At 36.8% G+C, this 21,215-nt stretch overlaps 1 protein-coding gene across 1 annotated transcript in view; it reads right to left on the bottom strand.

The window, feature by feature from the left end:
- cacna2d3a (calcium channel, voltage-dependent, alpha 2/delta subunit 3a) overlaps positions 1-21,215 on the bottom strand; it is a gene marked incomplete in the record, with an annotated part of 125,797 nt that overhangs the window by 63,657 nt on the left and 40,925 nt on the right. Inside the window, 1 exon segment of the mRNA XM_036212745.1 lies at positions 1,206-1,368. Within this exon segment, the coding sequence (XP_036068638.1) occupies positions 1,206-1,368 (163 nt within the window).

Genomic DNA, 21,215 nt, shown 5'->3' with positions numbered 1-21,215 from the left:
GTCAGGCTCGTCATCTGGGTTCACCAGATTAACTATGGTAACTACACCCTCATTTTAGGGAGTTTCATCACGTCACTACCAAATCCAACTCTGTAATTGCTTGGTCAAAGTTTAACCTGATTTAGCTGGGAATGCATGTTCAGTGGACCCTTCTCTCCCATCTCGAATCACTGGATTTTGCAGACGGCCTAGCCGTCTTCTCCACCACCCATCGGCATTTGCAAGAGAAGACCAACAGACTGAGCAGCTTTGCCAAACAGACTGGCCTCAATATCAGTACTACCAAGACCAAGACCCTGTACATCAACGCAACGACAACTGAGCCTATCTTAGTAGATGGCGAGCCATTGGAGAAAGTAGACGAGATCACAAATCTTGGAAGCATTGTTAGCACAAATGAAGCCACCCACAAAGACATCAACTCGCGGCTGGGGAAAGCACAGTGTGCTTTTGCAACCCTCCGTCCCATCTGGAGGTCGAAACAGCTCAGATTGCAATCCAAGATCCGCATTTATAACAGCAATGTGAAGTCTGTTCTTCTTTATGGCTCTGAGTGCTGGCAAGTCATACAAAGCGATATGAAGCGCCTGGATGCTTTTAACAACAGATGTCTTAGACGAATATGTGGAATCTACTGGCCGAATGTGATAAGTAACCAAGATCTTTTCAAAGCGACAAAGACCAGATGCCTTACTGATGACATCAAGTGTAGGCGTATGAGGTGGCTGGGGCATGTCCTTTGCATGGAGCCTAATCGCACCGCCAAAGTAGCCCTAAGGTGGACGCCTCCAGGAAAGAGAAAACCTGGGAGACCCAGAACAACATGGCGCTGCATAATAACATCAGAACTTGCGGAAAATCAGCTCACCCTAGGAGAAGCACAACACAGGGCTAGGGATAAGCTGTGGTGGAAGCAGTTTGTGGCAGCCTTATGTCCCACTGGGGACGAAGAGAAATAATAATAATAATAATAAACATGTTCAGTGGACATGTGTTTCATGCAGAGAGTACAAGAATGGTTGTAAAACTTGCGCAGCTATGCATGACCACGAGTGTTTTGAACGTTAAGGCTTGACACACCTGCATAAGCACGTTTAGACATTTCATTAGAAATGTGCTCTTTAACGCATGTTGTAACGTAGCTTAATAGTGCATTGATTTAAAACACCTGTATTATTGGACATGCTCCTAAACAGTCAACATACCTTTGTTGTACATGTTGGTGGGCACTTGCACAACACTGAGGGATAGATTGACTGAGAGGTTGTTAAAATGGTCATTGGGCTGCAGGATGAACTCTCCTCCAAGCTCTACATTGTCCCCTTCCTCATTCACTTCATTGATCAGCACTGCGTTGAAGTATTCATACTGAAAAGAGAGGACAAACAAAAAAGAGGTTAGAACAACAGAGCAAAACCCCCACTTAAATTTGCATTCTTAAAACCCTGAATCTGCTCAAGTTGTCAATCAGAGAAAGCTTTCTGATTCACGGTGTCAATATATTGAATTTCTTAGTCAATTAAGTGCTGAGTCAGAGTAGTTTGCATACTCAGGTAACCTGATTCTTTGGATAGTCCTAGAACCTGCATGTTGATGCAGAAGAAAGCTGCTGAGTGGACAAACCTCTCTCCAAGCTTCTGCACGCTCTCTTTAGCCATGACACACTCTACCTCCAAACTATTCTTAGTACTGCATCAGGGAAGAGTATTAATAAATCATAAAGTGAGATGAATACAGAGCACATGACTCTGCATCCCAAAGGCTCTGGCGGTACTGAACGGGGATATGCCTGCAGAGGGTATAACTGGTGCAAGACAGGAGCCAAAAAACAAGCAAAGAAGTTAGTGAGGGAAAAGTAACACTTTATGGATACACTAGAATGTTTGTATATAAGAGAATTAGAATCACCTAAAGAAATAAAGATTTTAGGATAGAAATTCAAATGCATCTTCTGTTGAAATGCAAGCTAGATGAACACGCTGTACTCAGGACACACCTGTTTATTGTATAATAACAGGTGCAGAAGTGTGTGCTGGCTATTTTTGTGCATTCTTTTGCTCATACACTCGTTTCATCAACTTCAACCTACGCAAGGTCATGGAAGTCTGCTGGAACAAACCCCACCTTCCACAAGGAGAGGGATGGTCCAAACCGGTCCAAACCCAGGACACATCATCAGTCCATCACAAGGTTATACAGACACCAAAAACACTGTCAAAGTCACCGTTCCAGCTAAAATGACTTTTTTTTGGACTATATGAGAAAAACAAGAAAAAAACTAACCCATGCAAAGTGAGAATCTACTATCTACACACAATTATGAATTAAAATTTGAAACCCAACATGTTTACACTCAGGTGCCTACCAGCAGACCAGTGTCTCGTTGCATTGTTGTGAAATTGTGTAATTTTAGAAAACTAAAGTCAGTGCAAAGCAGATGAAAGACTATTTGAAGTCAATTTGGTCCAATGCAGAGCAGTGAAATAAAGAGCTTTACAGCTCTCGACATATTGAATGCATGCTGTTTGCTTTACTTTTACTGCAAATTAGATGCTCAGTTCTCAGATGTTAGTTACTTTATTTGTTTTTCCTCCCTGCCCCTATATGTCTTGTCCGGTGGCTGAGCAATTAGGAAAAAAAGAATCTCATCTTTTTTTTAACAATTGGAATACTGTTATAAACTCATTGGATAAATCATGTGTATTTAAATAAATTCAAAAAAATAAATAAATTAATTAAAAAAATAAATCACTTTTTTATTTTAAGCTAAACATTTTTTTTCCTGTTTTTTTTTTATTATTCATTTAAGCTCTGGGCTGAACAGAAAATAGGAAGAGAGATGTGGAGAGATGAATACAGAGAGCAAAAACAACATAAAAACAAAACAAAAAAGAATATTCTCATGAAAATAAATTAATTTTGACATAAACAATTTTCCAACCACTACTTATCATTTCTGATCATAGACCATAAAAAACAATGGACAAAGCGAAGTGTTGTCGTCACCCATAGAAAATGCCATACCTCCGGCTCTCGTGAAATCAGGCCAAAGCTGTCACCTCAGCTTCCTGATTCTGGGACCGCCATTTTGAAACCAGATGACAGTGATTGGTCCAAATTGGTCTGAGTCACGTTTTAAGAGGAACTACAGTTGCCAATCATGAGTGAGCTTATTTGAAGTCCACACCCCATCCACTGAAAGCGAGCTCGGGAGAATGTCAATCAAATGTTCAAGGCGGGGCCAGCTGGCTCCACATGCTTTTACTGAGGCATCTGATTGGTCAGTTTATAACTTGAATAACTTGGGATAAAGAAAAAATATCTTTAAAAACAAATTAGGTTTTTAAAGAAGATGTTAAGAAGAAGGTGTCAGAACAAGAACGATTATTCTGACAAATAAAATTACTGAGTAATAACTGACTACTGGTCTACGGGATTTTGACTTCTTGGAATCAGCAAGCACTTCCTGTTTGGAGCTCAAGGGGGAAGGGGATGAGCTGTTCATCGTTTTTCTACAGCCTATGTTTCTGATTAAATATTGTCAAGAGGTTAACAAAGAACCCAACAGACATCAAACCAAGTAAAGCCTTTACTACAGTATTTACCACTGTTATTAACCATTTTTTTCTAAATCATTGCAATAAAACCCATTTGTTAATGTACTTTTTACTACAAGTGACCAACAGATAACACTTAACAGTTTTCAGAGTAATCTTTCACACTGGCCATGAAATTGGGTGCCTTTCACTGAAAATGTAATAGCCTTTTCTTTTTACTTGTTGGGTAAATCCATCACAGTGAAGAACAGAATCTTGCTGAACTTTGATAAAGTCACTCTTCAACTGTCTTGTGTGATTTACAGATTTCTGCTCTCTGGCTTGTAGTAGCTCGTCTCTGAGTCTTTAACATCCAGGAGGGGGGAGCATTTTTGTTCAGACAAGTTCTGCTTTTTAATGCTAAAACTTGAAGTATTGGTTTTGTTAGATGTAAAAACCACTAAAAAAGTGGATAGTACAGGAGAACATAATAATTATTTATGGTTGTCATCTATGATGATTTCGTATAACTATTCTGTAAAATTTTGTGCACACTGATTAGGTGACTTGTGGGAGCCAGTTGGGTTTATTTTGATAAATTTAGACTATTTTGACTATCTTTTCTTAACATCACCTTGCATACATTTATTGAAGACTTTAGTTACTTTTTGTATTTATTAGTTTTGTTTATTGATAGATTTGTTTGTGGATTGTGATTGGACACAGATGTTTTGAAGCGTCAAGGGTGGTGTACTCCTGAAGAAATCATAGGGAAACAATGTCTTTTGACCATCCCATATCATTTGTTACCATCTGAGGCACAAATAACAATGTACATAAACAAGCACAAATAAACAAATGACTAAAAGAACCAAAGAGCAGATTGTTTTCTTAGGGATGCTGGAAGCGTTAGGTGCGGAGGTAGCGGAGTTTGCTTCTACTTCCCTAAAATGAGTTACGAAAAAGACATTCTTTTCTTTGAAAGCATACCATACAATAGGGGAGAAAAAGTGAGTTAAATTCCACCCATCTTCCATTCCAGCCTTTAGAGTGTCTCAGAGTTGTTGGAGCCTATCCCAGTTACTGAAAAAGCAAAAGCGATGTAGACTCTGGACAGCTTGCCACTTCATGAAAAGGCCACACAAAGACATACAACCACACATACTCACATCTAGGGGACAATGCAGTCACCCATTTACCCGTGAAACATGTTTTTGGACTGTAGGAAGAAGATGAAGTGCCCAGAGAAAATCCATGCATGCACAAGTAGAACATGCAACTCTATACAAAAAGGATCCAGCCAGGATGTAAAGCTTCTCCCTAGGAAGCAAGAGTGTAAACCGCCATGACATGCAGCTCCCTCCCTTTTTAATTATGTTTTTTTCTAATGAAACTGTTAAGATTCTTTGTCTCCTGTTTGATTAAGCTTTGTAACTACCATACAACGTTAAGCCTAATTCACATTTGCAATACAAAAAAAAAGTTTTCCAGGATTTCACGACGTTCCGATTGCACCAATTGTCGTAAATCCAGTTAATTCTTGCACATCTTTTCTTGACTCTTCATCCAATCACCGCAACTTTGGCCAATCACTTTCCCTTTACACAAGTTCCACCACAACAGTTGTTCAAAGGAAAATTATTATCAAACAAATTTTTGTAACTTGTTTTGAAAAGTGGTTGAAAACTTCAGGCTCTTTAGCCAGAGCAATCTTTAAAGTGCCTGCAAGCTCCTGTACCCCCGATCAGTAACACCCATTTAGGGAATTTAGGATTTTCCAGATCTATATTGAAGATTAAATTTGTATTTTGCAGTTTCCAGTACATATAAATCGAGCTCCCCTTGAATATATTTTCAAAAGTTATAATCTGAGCTACAGCACGACAGGATTAGGTCAGGAAGTGCAGGGTGGAAAAATAGAATTGAAGTTGACTGCAACACAATGGCAAAAGTGTAAACACAACAACAATAAACTGAGAGGAAAATCTAGCTGTCATTCTTATCCGATCGCTACAGTTTCACTAACAGAATAGTCAAGCGCAAGTCTCAACTTTCCAAATGAACCCCTAGGTCACCTATGTACCCCCTCTACAATACCCCTCATCAACAAGAGTAACACCAGCTTTCCATTTTACCCAAGCTCCAACCCAAACCAATCAAAACCACTGTAGCTGAACCCCTACTTCCTACCAATATTCACCATTCATATTGTTTTAAACCTGCAGTTATTCACTGCCACTCGTATCTATTTTGACAGAAAAGCATGTAAATATCTAAATTGTTCATCATCCAAAGTCTTCTGTTATTAAAAGATGCTTCACACTGAAGGAATTGACAAAAAAAGATGGGAGACTAACATGAAATGAGAGAAATGTGACATTACACCAAAAAAAAGTGGAGGCCACGGACATTTACCCAAAAGGTTATTTATCTGCTTTTCCTCCAAAACTATTGGCACATTTAGTTATTAAGCAGAAGCACGCAGTGAATCTTGTTTCAATGGAGTTCCAAATTGTTGGGCGTAGTGTCAGCAATGCTGGATGCATGTTGGATCAAGCAAAAAAAGATACCTTTACTTTACATTGGGAATCTGCATCATAAACTGAGTTGCAACAATGAGGATCTTTTCTACTGACATTTATGTAAAATTGTAAAAAAAACCTTTTTTTCACTTTTTGCAGTTTAAAACATATTTATATAATGATTTACACATTGCACTCACAGTTTTGAGTTAATATTATTATGACTATCAAATCTCCAGTGTCTTAGACAGCATGTCATAAGCAGCTGCTGCTGATCACTAGTGACATGAAGCCTGTGAAAACACAATTGTTGCTGGAGGAAATGCATACCACGCAGTCCACTGAATAAGCTTAAAGTACTACAGTTTTTTTTAAGCACAATAAGCCTCTGCAATATAAGTTGCAGAAACGAGAAAAGAAAAAAAAAAAAGGTGGTCGCAGTGTGAACAGGAGAATTTTATATTTAAAAAATCCCATTTATGTAGCACTTTAGTACAAGTCACACCTCCGGCCAAACTTTGCAAAACAACATCAAATTATACTCCAAAAAAAACAAAAACAAAAAAAACAGTAGTCATGAACTTAAGTATTTCTGTTTTATCTGTTCAATAGTGTTTTGACAAAAGTTTATCTAGGGCTGAAACACCTACTGTACTTAAACAATTAGGAGATTGGACCAGCACTGGACCAGTAAGGGGTGTTGATGGGAGTTTTCCTGTAGCCTTTTAATCTAAAATAAGCCCTATTGATGTATAATTAACCATTGATGTTAAATATTGGCATGTTAAGTGAGAAGATAATATTATATATTGCTCTGATGTGCATTTGTGATGGAAACCCCCCTATTTATCAAATTGTTTGTTCTTAATAAATAAAAGACTGCTATTGCTAGTCAGGATGCTGAGAGGAAGAGAAGGGGGGAGCACAAGTTGTTAGTGCCCGGGGTTGAGAAGCTTCAAATGAAAAATATTGGGCTAGCATAGAAGGTCTTGTTATCCTTCACTGTGGCATAGCTCCACAGACCATCATGTTACATGAGATTGTTTGTGAAAAATGAATGAAGAACAGGAAATGTGTTACTCATTATTTGATCAGATTGTTTTTGTCAGAGTATAAACACCTTGAAAACACTTTATCTAATTTGGAATCTGTGCAGCAATCATGACCAAATAATCTCCTTTTTCACACATCCTTTTCATTTTTTTTACACTTATAAATTGTTTCATTTAAGATTTTCTCTACAATCTTATTGCCCGTCATGTGTGAAATGTTCCCTGTGTTATTACAACTCCTTAAAAGCAAATCATTTTGCTATTCTTCCACTTTTTCCTGCTTTGTTGCATCAATTATTTTAATTTTCTACACACTAGGGAGACTGAGAAGCCCTTTTGTTGAAACTGACTTTGAAGAGTCAAAGCATAGAAGCTTTGAAATCTGCATTGCATGGCTTTCCCTAATGACAACAGTGAACATGCAAGAGCTACGAGCCAACTAGCCCATTCGTTTTTTTTTTATTTTATCTTTTACCTCCAACATTCCAGTAAACCTTTAAATTCAAAGCTTCTAAAGACATTATGAACATGAAACAGAACAACTTCGGGGTTGAGTCTTTAACTTTTATTTGTTATTGTTGTTAGAAAACAATAAATTTAGTTAATCTCGTTTCATTATTTCTTTGCAATATAATTGAAATTATTTTAAAGCAGAGATAGCATATGTAAAGTGTTTTTAAATATTAATTTTAGCTTCCTTTAGCTGATTTTGAAGTAGCTGTTGAAGAAGCAGCTTTATCACAAGTAGTATGTTGCAGTCACTGTTTGAATAGAGGTTGATTGTAAAAAAAAAAATTATAATAATGTTAACTAATTGTAAAAGTTCAATAATAAAGCCATTCTATGGGTTTTTCAAACTGAACACATAGATGGAGAGACAGCCTTAGGAAGAAGTCTAGCATGAGAAAAGTGAATTGATTGCTCACAGTAAGGACAAAACAACACAGACTAATCTCGAGTGACTGTGTGCAATTTATTTATCACCATACAATCCACACACAAACCTCAAAAGGAATTCACCATGCTCCTATTTACGTCAACAGACTGTCCGCTGTGTGCAAAAAGATTACCCACCTCTCTAGTTTGTCCATCGTGGCACCAACAACCTTTACTTGAGAATCTTCACAGATTCTCCAGAGAAGCACCATCAACTCCTCAGCACAAAGCAAAACCAAGATAAAGCCATCAATTAGGCTAGCAAGCCTTGTGCCTATCAGTGTAATTAATCAGACCTGATTAGACTTAATAGCCTTTTATCAAGCAGAACACTGCCATTTCAAGGTGAAAGAGCACTCCCCTGTCTTATTTTAGCTTTTTTTCTCTTCTTTTTTTTATCTGGATTGGTAATGAAAAGTAAAATTCCTTTGAATTTTGGGAGAAACACACAATAACAGCTGGGCATGCCATGCCTATTATCCATATGCACATATAAACATACATGTATGTGTACCAAAAATGATTTGGAAACGTAAAAAAAAGCCCTAAAATGCTATGCCAAAACAAGCACAATTTTTAACTTTAAATAGAGCGTGTAGGTGCAGTCAAAGTCGTTTTTATGATAAATTCAGGAAAAAAAAACATTTTAAAATAATATTTTATGACTACTTCTTGCATTCTGGGAGTGCTGTTTAAGGACCGGCAGTAATGGAAGTAAAATAATTTGTAGTAACCTTTCCTCACCTGTTAATTGTGCACTAAGCAGACCTTCAACCAGGCTGCAAAAGTATAAAAGAGGGACTCACAACAAGCCATCACAGCTTAATGCTTCTACCTACCCACTGCTAAATGCTGCAAACCCATTAAACTAATCATTCTTCTTTACAAAAACACATTCTCTCAAAAAGCTGAACACACATGGACATACTAAACATGGTTGATGCAATGACCTGGAAAAGTCACATAACACGGAAAGGTTGTATTACTTTGCTGCTGAAAAAATACATTGTTTGGCAGTTATTCTGTAAAAAAACAAAACAACAAAATTAAACTTTTTTTGTTGTTTTTCATTCATTCCAGCACTTTGTTTTAGGTGTTTGATGTTTAAGGCTGAGCAGCTAATGGAGTCTGGCTGATGGGCCCATTGGCTGATGTGAATTATCTCTGTCCAAACAGCATCCCAAGAACTGTTGAACAGATGGAGCAGCTGGAGAGCAGGTGAAGCTTGTTCCCCATAACCTCAGTTTAGAAAAAAAGTCATTGTGCACGTGTGGTTGGAGGCTCTGGTTAGGTAGCTGAGATGCTCTGTATTCTTCATGTCGAAGTTTGTATATTAGCGCTGGTTAGATTGGAAGCTGCCACCCCTCACGTTTTTCTTAAAGTGAGAGGGAGAGAGAGGATGATTACACCCCTTGTGTTGTGGAACATTGCAAAGTTCCTACAACATGATTATTTCAGATGTGTTAATTAGTTCAATAGTTGACAGCTGATCTTTAAAGAAGGTAAACTGAACACATTTCCAAAGTTTCAAGATCTGGTCATCGATCTGTGATGAGGACCTAATGCTGGAGGACCAGATATTTAAGACCTGCTTTTGACATGATGGATGGAACAGATACCCATCGTCTTAATGCCAAGTTCAAGTTTCTTGTGTTCTTGACCAAATTTAATCCAATGGAGCTTCTCATTGGCTACTGGTTGATCTGTGGCTTCAGATCCCAGGTGTGGATGTCAAACTCTAAAGTACCAACAGTATGAAAATGAAAAGAACATCCTTAAAAACAAAGAGGGGCTTCATCTGAAAAAAAAGGTAAAATGAATCCCATAATTAAACAGTTAATCATTCAGCTTTATTACTATGGCAGCTTTATACAAAGTGGTCCAGTTGCTCCATCCCACTTGGACATAATTAGATACATTAAACAGCATTTGTGCACATACCCAAGCATAAACAAACACTATTTATCATTGAAGATTAGAAGCTATTGTTGATTACAGGTTAATACACAGAGCAGTGACTGTAAATCTAAATATACATATTTTTTTACTGTGGCACAGCTTTTTTCACTTCTTATGTAGACTTATCATCAGAACATTGGACTTAATTTCAGTTTATATGTCAGCATACAGTTTGGCAAAATACTTTCAGTATTATTCTTTCAAAAAAATCCTATGATATAGCTTTAGACTTTTATGATACTTTTTTTTAACTAAGTTCCAAATACATGCATTTAGGTTCATATGATGTCCATTTTAGCACAGAGGAGAATTTGACCCCAAAACAAACAGTGGCTCTGCACTGAGATGACTGAGACCACACTGAAAGAGTGAACAAGCAAAACTGAGGGGGATTAAAATGTTTTACAAAAGAAAATAAAGAAGGATGAGCAAACGCTTTCAAGAAAACTATCACTTGTTAACATGCAATGGAAGTCTTAACCATAATTGGGACTGGACTCAAAGGTGTGTTGTCCTTGCAGTCAGAGTAATCAGAATATGCAGGAGAGGGTGAAACTGGTCCAGAGGGAGCTGGATCAGAGTGAACGGCCATGCACAGCACTCCGATGCTAAGCTGCTTTCTAAGGAATGTTAAATATTCAGTGCTTCAACAGGCTTACTTATACATTCAAAACATGCATCCTTAAATTTTAATTCAAATTACATGTTTTTTGAGTGTCCACACTGTGGGTGTTGGTGTGGGTGCTAAATGTGTGTGCCTGCATGCATGTGAGATTCTGCGCATTATCTACGGCTGCAGAGATGTGTTTGTCCAAATGTGGGAGTATGTATTGGGCAAGTCAATTATGCCATTCCAGCATTACAGTGAAGAGTGTGCAGTGCCACTAATGCAGTCCCTGATCATGGTGTTAACAACCTGACTTTAACACTGCAGTGCATTAAGCTGAGAGACGGCACATGTATCAACAGCACCCACTCATTCAGTCTGGAAAAGAAAGAGAAGAGGATTAATAAATGTTAGCTTAAGATAAAAAGTGGTGAACATTTCAGCTCTATTCTTTGGAATGCATAAGTGACTTAGAAGTGTTAGACATTTCAACACATTTTACAAGTTACTCCCTTATTTTGGTTATATAGAAGCACCATGTAAAAATGTTTGTCAACCTTAAGTGAACAACAATAAAGAACAAATCAAGCAATATCATTGTTTAACTAATGACAAAAATGGGGAGAAGTGACTTAATCATGTGACTATCATACTGGATTTACACAATTCACGCCTCAAATTTGCAACGGACAACAATTTTTCAACGCACATCAAATTGCTGCTCAACGCTTATCCAAAAAAATGTTCATAGATTTGATGGTTTTGACCAAAAAAATCAAGAAATTCAATCCATTTGTTTCTCAAAGCAAGGAGATACTCAGAAATGCAAAAATGAAATGATTTTTTGTTACATTTGTTCTCTTTCATAAGAAAAATTGCACATGTACACGTCAAAAACAAAACAAAAAAAGATTAAAAAGGGGCAAACATTTGAAGTTTGCAGACATGGTCATGAGCACGACCCTCTTTCTGGTTTGGGATTAGACTTTGTTGCACCAGCTTGATTACTGTCTTTGTCAGAGATTATAAAAAAGTTCCATATAAACTGGTGATTATTTTACTGTACATAAATATTGCTAAAAAGCACTTGCTCAACTGTCCTGACATCCACACATTGATCTCAAATAATTAGACATTGGCAAATAAGTTTACTTTTTTTCATCAATTCAAAAGTGAAACTTTAATTTTTTTAATAGATTTATGCACATAGATTGTAACATTTTGCACATTTATTTCTTGTAAAATCAATGTATATAGCTTCTAGATAATGAAAACCTTAAAAGCAGTGTTTCAGAGAATTAGAATCCTAGACCAACAAAGGGGGATGTTTTCAGGACAAATGTCAGGCTTCTGAAAGCATTGTTCATTTCTATGCACTCAATACTTGATTAGGTTTCCTTTCGCATGAATTGCTGCATGGAATGGATTCCATGAATTGACAGCTGCCTTCTGGTCATTTATTTTGTTGGGTCTGGTGTCTATTATCTTTCTCTCAACAACACCTCATAGATTTTCTAATAAGTTCAGGTTAGGAGGGTTCATGGCAAATCAAGCATAGTAGGACTATTGGCATTGAACCAGCTTTTGGTAGCGTGGGAAGATCTCAAGTCCTAGTGGAAAATAAATGTAGAATCTGTGTAGAGCTTGTCAAAAGACAGCATGGAAGACTTTAGAGTTGCCAGGATTGTGGTTGGATCGAATGTGTTCGTCAGAAAACCCAATGGACCAACACCAGCACTTGACAAACCATCCCAAACCATCACTAACTCTGAAAACTTCACACTTAACTTTAGGCAGTGTTGACTTTGTGCTCCAATCATTTTCCTCCACACTCTGGTTCATTCATTTCCAAATACAATGGAAGATTTACTTCTATCTGAAAAGAGGAACTTGGACCATTGAACAGTCCAGTTCTATTCCTCACTAGCCCATGTAAGATGCTTCTGATGTTGGCTATTTCTGAAAAGGTTTTAGAAGAGTAATATGACATTTGTACCTCATGTCTAGTATATGTCAATGTGTTGTGGATACTAGTGCACTGAACCCAGCATTGACCCACTCCTTATGATACTTCTCCAAATAATTAGATTGATTTTATTTAACATCTTGTCATCTTAAGGCTGCAGTACTCCCCATTTCTAAAACATCTTGTCCTACTGCATTTACTGCTTTATCTTATTGTGCTGCTGATATTCTTGAATACAGAACTCTGTGAACAGCCAGCCCATAAAGCAATGACCTTTTGTGAGTTGTCCTCCTTGAGAAGTCTGTCAATCACTATTTTCTGGACATCTGACAAGTCAGCAGTCAAATCCATGATTTCATATCCTACATTGAACTACACCAGGAGGCCATTTAAAAGGATCAGGAACCCCTTGCAGTTGTTGTTTTTCACCTTTTTGGCACATCCCATCAGGGGTTGCCACGGCGAATCAGCTTTCACTGATTTGCACAGGTAGTTCGGCAGAGATTTTTACACCAGTTTCTGTTCCTGACATAACCCCCTATTTTATCCAGGCTAGGGACTGGTATAGGGAGACCCAGACTTGGATTTCCTTGTATCAACTCCTGCCTATAAGGGCCCACACTTTATTAAGCTCGTTGTGTCCCCTTGGTTTCCTGTATGCTAGTCCTACACCCAGCCACATGAAGCACCATCCATTTAGTTATTTAGCTGGTTTAAGTTTGACACCAAGTTGCATTTTGCGGCTGAGTTCCTCCCTTTTTTTTACCTTTCTGTCCAGCTTACCTGACAAGTGTGAGTCGATTACCTTGTCTTGAACCAAGGAGGAAGAGCTGGAGCATAGTTTATTTTTCTGTGCTGGTTGGTGGGGATTTTTTTTCATCCTTCTCTGATGTCCCCAGCAGTCTTATATTACTGGGTTTTGTAATTTTTCTTTGTTGTTGGGCCTTGGTAGTCTTCCTGACTTTGTTTGTTCCTTTGAGCAGACGGCATGAAGCTGCTGACTCCTGTGGTCAGCGTGGCCAAGGTTCAAATTGCTTTTTTGTCTATTTTTGAACTGGCAGAATAATGTAATCTCCATTTCATTTGCAGGACACAGAGTTTTTACATAGAATCAACTATCTTTCTCTAGATGTCTGGCAACTATTCTCATGTGTTATGGCCTTTTTTCCCCTCTAGACTTATGCAAGTGTGCATGCCAAAGCTTTAGCACACAATGAGATTGAAATATATTTTTCTTAATTTTCAAATGTTTTCAACTTAATACTAGGTTTTCAAAGTCTGCAATCCATTAAGGTAAAAAATATAAGGAAGACTGACATGAAAAAGTCAAATTTATATGAATTTAGTCTATATAAAACATGAGTTTTATTGTTTTAATTGCCTGACCAAAAATAACTTTCCCAATATTTTTCCTTTCTTTAAATCTACCTGTAAGACATCCCATTCATAACCAATGAGATGACTGTATATCTTCCAATCTCTTATTGATGATAGTTTCCAATAAATGCCAAGTCTAACAGCTGCTTGTTACTGTTAGATGCCAGACTCTAATAGTGGCTCCTAAAAGATCTGCCCATCTTACCCAGGTCTTGCACAGTATTGCAGACTCTGGGTGTTTGTGGTATTTGTGTTGTGTGCCAGTGTAACAATGACCAAGAAATGCTCATTTGATTTAGTTTTACATTTGTGCGATGGCATACACCAAAGACAATTCTGGTGAGGAACCTGCACAACTTTTGGGGTGGATCGTAAACATATCTGAGAATGACGATATTGAGAAGATGGCTGCAGAAAAAGAGAGGCTGCAAGCAAGTTGCTTGGTGGAGGTACAAAGAAAGCGAGCGACCAATTAGAAGAACTTCTTTAATTGTGGATTATTGAGCAATGACAAAAAGGTGCGCCTGACTCCAGGAAAATGATTGATGATTGATTTTGCTTCAAAGAGAAAAGAAACATTCACAGCCAGTGCTAATCAGAACATAAAACAATGTTCTCATGCTTTAAAAAAATCCTGAAATGCCCATCTACTGTTGTCTGCATTTGGTGACCACATTTCAAAATGAGCCCATTAGATATACAGTAATGTGAAATTAAAATCTTACAAAAAAGTTCTCTGCTAGTGTTTGCAATGTTTTGAAAGTTTGACCGTTTTTCTCATTTTTTTCTTTTTTTGTTTGTTTTTGAGACCAGGCACTGGTAAGATGAGACTTGGCTTACACACTTTGCTCTAATTAATTCTAAACCATCAAGTTTTGGTCAGAATACTTTGGAGGTCATTCAAGTATTTTACATGTCGCCCATCAGGTTTCCAGCTATGATTCATCACTCCAGAAAATCCACATCAACTGTTTTAGAGTCCAAAGCTACCATGTACACCGAGATCCAATTTATGGATGTATGGCTTAGATGCAGCTGGTTAGTCCTGAAAATCTAAAGCGCAATACTCTCTACACACTGCTCTTAAACTAATCTGGGACCATTCAAAATTTGGAGGACTCCAGAGAAAGTTGCAGAAAGTTGGCAACCTTTGTGCATAATGTACCTCAACATCCACTGGGTCTGCTTTGTAAGTTTATTTGCCCTACCTCTTTGTGGCAATCAGATTTTCCCTCAGGTTTTTCTTTGTTTTACTATAACTCCATCGAGAGATGAATGTGGAATATTTAATAGCATAGAAATTCACAAACAGGCGAGTTGCACAGGTGCCACACTAAAATTCAGTGAGCCCCTGAGAGCCACCCATTCGTTCACAAATGTTTGTAGAAGTCGTCTGCATGCCTGTAGATGTATGACTTTATACACCTGTGGCCATGGAAGTCATTAAAACACCTGAATTCAGTTATTTGGATGGACAAGTGAATACTTTAAGCATTACATATAAGTAAGAAGTGGAGCATTTCACTCAGTGATCCCTCCAGACTGGGGCCACTTTTTTTTTTTCTTGTCAACATCAAGCTTGGCAATTGGCTGTTTGTCTCCAGCCTCCAAGGGAGTACTTCATTGGCTGCAGAGGGCATAGGAGACTGCTCTCTTATTTCCTATTTACAGCACATGAGCATTGCGGGTGAAAGAGCGAGGGAGGAAAATCGCTGCAGATTACCGTGCCAATTTCACATGGAAGCAGAAGAGCTCTGGAAAGGGTAGATAAGGAAATTCCTATCAAACTGCTGCCAGCCAAATGTGTATCCAATAGCAATAAGCCACACAAACATTTTAAAGAAACCCCCAAATAGTGATGGAGGAGGTTTCACCCTACGGGTGGATGCGGTATTTTTAGCTCAGCTGGTGATAATTACCATCCATTCACCATGTGCCGCAGTGAAATGCACTATTAGAAATGCCACCATCAGAGCCGTGCAGACACAAGCAAGTGCACATTTACATGGGAGTACACATGCAGCCCGCATCCAATCATGCATGTTTACAGGCGCATAAACAACTTCTGCACTTTGTCACTCCGATTCTTTTCCTTTGCTGCTCGCAACATTGAAAGTACAATTAGAAATGATTAATGAATGCGTAAATTAGTTATTGAAAAATCTAATTAAGCACTTGACAGCCGATGGTGCCTTTTAAACCAGTTCAAAAACCTGCAGGGTTTCTGGAGCATAAAAAAACTGGAAATACGAAATTGTGAGAGTAAAAAGAAACTTATAAAAGTTTATTTTTACTTTAAAGCACATAATATAAATATGTTTATACATAAAAAAAGGATCAGTCATGTCTTAAAAAGTGTATTGTAGATGTACCACAGCACCAATTAAAGTGATGCAAAATATCTGTTATTTTGGACAAAAAAATAAATGTACTCATAAATATTTATTCACACATAGACTACACTAGTTTATAAAAGTTCATGTGTAATAATTTCATCTTAAAACTCAACAATATGAGCCCACTAGTGAAACTGTTGTAAATTAATGACACACACGTGGTAAACGTCACATGTTGACGGTTACATGATCTGCTTTGTCTAAGAGGATCAGCGTCTGTCACGGTTTTTATAGATTCCTTTTTCATGTTACTTTAAAACACAATATGTCAGAAAAGCCTTAATAAACACAACCATGGCGAGAGAAGGCAACAAGTGAGTAACATCATTTGACATGAGTGACTTTGAGAACTGATACCAAACAGCCATTATCAGCAAATGATGGTTTACTAAAAATAAGAAAAACAAATACATTTAAAGAAATAACATTCTAAAAATTACACACTGCTATAAAACTATTTAAAATCTAATGAAACTGAATGCTGTTTTATTTTATTAGCAGTTCCCCATCCTTGGTTGATCAACAGTTGATAAATGAATCCAGTTTTGACTGCAAAAAACCCATCAGTGTATTTTCATGTGTAAAATATGCAAAGTGCATACCACTGAAATATGCATGTAAATCCTTTTCTTAAGATTTATGTAAGTTTTACTAATATGGTTCTCCACCAGAAATCTGAATAATCTTGAGATTGCCTGCATGAACACAGCTTGTTCTCACCCACAGTTTTAGGCCATATAGATGCAAAATTCCAAGTTTCCTTCAAGCTTCCAGAACAAAAAAATAAATAAAAAAAATTGAAGTATTTTAGCAACATTTTTTTGTGTTTTCAACATGCAGTGTGTGTTTCTGGATGCTGAAAATTCCAATCCCGGAGAATCAATCAATCCAACATAGGGAGCCTTCCTGCCAGTCTCTCTGATCGTCTATCTGCCTCCTTCTGAGTCACACATGAGAACAAATTTAACAAACATCTGGAAGCAACTGAACCCTAGTGTCATTTTATGCTATGTAAAACAGAAGCAGAAAATAAACTGCTCTCTTTACATTTTTATGGAGATATTTTCACACACAAATCAAAGAGCAAAGGTGAAAAAAATCTGTTTTATTAAAAAATACTGCACTTTAAGATGTCGAAGGACAGAGACTCTAAAAAAGAATTTGAGCCCCTAAAAGAGAATTAGCATTTTTATGTGAGAGCCTTTCTACTGAATCATCCAGCTGTGGAAAGAGACATGGAGGAGCACACAGATGTACGGACAAAAGCAGTCCAGCAGACTGTTGTGCAAGAAAATCTTAAATGTTTTTTTTTATTAAATATAAACCAGAACCAGACAGTCCACAACTTTTAATTAACTGGTTGTCAGACTTTAGTAAATGCATGGTTTCAGCTGAGTCTCTACATTTGCTCTCTGCTACTCATTCTAATAAGGGGTTGCTGTACTCTTTGCCAAGTATTGTGAATATTTTTCTACTGTTAGGGAAAGTCGGAGCACCAAAAGAAATTTAATGTCCTGCCACTGAGGAACTAGACTCTGAATCAGAAAATTAAACAAAATCCTTTATCATTTATGTAAATTGACAGACTGACAACAGTGTGTACCAACCAAAAAAGTAAAAGTAAATAAAAATAAACAGATTTATTCCCCCTATTTAAGTATGTGTTTTAATTGTTCGTGTTTTTAATACTAAAAAAAGGCCAAAAATTGGAATTTAAATAATAAATACATTTGTGTTTTACATCTGTGTTGTAAAAAATGAATGTTTTAAAAGCTTAAATGTGTTTCAAAACTGACAGCAACACTTTTAAAAATTTTTGTGCTGAATCACAAAGTTCAGCGTGAGAGCTGGGTGCCACTGACAAAAACACAATTACATTTTCTTTTGATTCACTAGTTTACAATTTCAATTCCTATTTAACACACTTTAGTAAAATATTAATTCTGAAACCAGTTTTGTTACTGAACTTTCAATAATTTATTTAGGAGTCCTTAGGTCCTCACAAATACCAACTATCTCAAATTAGTTTTTTCTCTGGAAAATAAACATAAAAAAATAGTTAAAAGGAAAAAAAATCATGGATTTGATGAACCAATGTGAAATGTAGCTACATAGCTCAGAACGTAGCCCTCTGTACGTTGTTCCATTAATAGACCCTTTGATTTGCTTATTACTTTTTTACAAATTTGCACCAACATGCAGAACATAGTCCTGTCACTGTCAGTCGATTTAATTAGCTCAGATGATTTTTTGTATTTAGTGATAAATCCTATTATGTTGCATAATTAATCACTTGGAGTTTCAATTCTTAGTTTAATCTCAGATTATTATTTATTTTATTTTATTTTATTTTGCTTACAACTGCTTGTTTGTTGATGGTGCATCTCAAAATCGGCCTCATTTCCTCTCCAACTTGAAGCACAAGCAGCCCTGAAGGAAATATCCCAAAGTGGTCACACTTGCTTTAAGGGAACAGCCATCATTATGCACAACTGTTGCACAGCTGCAGGTATTTATAGCATCAGCAATTTGCTAAGGAAATGCTGCAGGCTACTCTGAATAAATGTTAAAGTACCAAACTGAAGTCACATGCGCATCAGCGAACACTTGCGTGTTGACAGTAAAAATAAACACATGTTCATGCTCTTCACCCTCTGCCTTTTCGTCCCCTTTTTTCCCTGAGTTTTAGATGAACAGCAATCATCCTCATTTTAATCTTGTTATGAAAAAAGCTACATTTTACTATATAACTGTAATTGCATTATACATATTAGCAAGATGCTCTTTCTGATGAATTCATTTGACTGTCAAGTCATAATTAAATTCAAATAATGGTGCATGGCGATCCCACACAAGGTCACAGCTAATCAAGCCCCTAAAACAAACACAAATACATCTTTAAGTGGTGTGATGATGCATGAAAACACATGGATAAAAGATATATATTATAGGACTATAACAAGATACTAGTTATTAAATTGTTTAATTTAAACACCAAACTTGGATACAAAGGCACAATGTATGCTCGACACAATAATGTAGTTTTCCAGAACATAATTTACTTTAATAAATGCACTTAAATTAAACTATTCTATCAATCAAAGCTTTATTTTCTAATTTAAAACACAATATATAGTTGTTTAACATTTGAATGGTAATGTTTCTTCAGACTCACACTGGGTGAAATTACAGGGAACGTAAAGCTCTAACAGATGACCAAAACAATGAAATAGATGTGCAAACAGGTGCACTACGGGGAAAAGGTTCAGCGCTGAGCTGAAGTCTGTACTCGATTTGGTAAACAATCCTCAATATCCAGAGCAAAGCAGAAAAGTGCTTTGCTGAACCTTTGAGAACTGACAAAGCAAATGCAGACCCGCTTCAGTCATCAGCACACAACAAAGACCCCATAAGTGGCTTAGCATCAAATACTCCCAAGCAGACTCAGAATCTTATTTATTCCTAAGAACTCAAACTTCTGTTATTGCTCCTCATAAACTTCATTTAAAAATGTGCTTATTTTCTTTCACTCAAACACTCAACATAAAATCCAAACAGAAGGGCTGCAGCGGAAAAGAATTAAAATAGATCTGAGGCCGAACCATGAGACTGGGAGGTAGAACTGTGGCTGGAGCGAAATGTTCTCTTGATCACAAAGAAATATAATTACTAGAGTAGGACTCCCTGGATGCAGTAAAGATTATGCTCCATTTGTGAAAGCAATGTGACTTTGATCCCAATGATATTCACAATTTAATTTGATTTATGTTTCATGACCAGCAAGGCTGAGCCATAAAACAAGATGGGGCTTCCACTTTGGATTCAATTTACTTCAGAAGATCAAAACATATTTAAACAGCTGTTAGCCTGCATACTTTTAAAACTGACATGACTTAAATAAGAACTAATCTTTGAAAAAAGAAAAAAAAGGAGCTTCACCTCACAATTCACGGTATTTGATGCTATATTTAAACACATTTTAACATATTCTTCTCTACTTTTATATAAATCTATTCACATGTTTACTAGATGCTTTGCTGTGACTGATGTTATGTACCAAATGATCACAAAGACATTCATATCACCATGTGCTTGCACTTGCAGACTTTTAGTGCACCTATTTCTCTGCATCTTAGCTATTGTAACTAAACATAAAATGGTTAATTATCCCCCATAAGATGGCCTCTACGATGGCCCTGTGGTCCAAATTACATCAACAAATCACTAAATGTAAAAACATATTAAAGATCGCAAAGACAATGAAAAAAGTAAGACAAATAATTTAAAAAAGGAGTAATTTTGAAAATCAAAACAAAATTCCAGAAACTAAAGAATAAAAAACACATTGAAATCAAAATGAAATATTATAAAAATAATGATATAGATATATATTAAAAAAACTGGTATAGAGTTGATTAAGCAATCACCAAACTATTACAGTGGCTGTGATCAGAAGCTTGAAGATATAGTCTGTCAGAAGGTATTGGCATGCCAAATAAAAGGTGAACCAATTAGTGGTGTCTATTAGCATCCCATAATACATACCTTTTCCAGTTTCTTTTTTATTTTTATTTTTTTTTTACTTTTTAGTTGTTGTTGTGATCTTTAATATATTTTTGTGTCGAGTGATTTATTGATGGGATTAGCACTTTAGGGCCACGGTAAGCATCAGGTACTATTAAATAAACTCCTATTATACCCATTAGTCCGGGTGAATACTCAATTCTGATTGGCTGCTGGGTGTGGGTTAAAAAGTGATCATCCACAGTGATAAAAAAGTTCCGGTCACATGGCCAAAATATTCTGTATCACGTTCAGGTTCAGGCTTCAATGATGTGCATTAATGTCTAATAATGCACATTTT

Source organism: Oryzias melastigma, linkage group LG7 (assembly GCF_002922805.2).
Source record: "Oryzias melastigma strain HK-1 linkage group LG7, ASM292280v2, whole genome shotgun sequence".
Lineage (NCBI taxonomy): Eukaryota > Metazoa > Chordata > Actinopteri > Beloniformes > Adrianichthyidae > Oryzias > Oryzias melastigma.
Note: the sequence above shows the minus strand (reverse complement) of the source record. Positions and strands in the feature narration are given on the sequence as shown.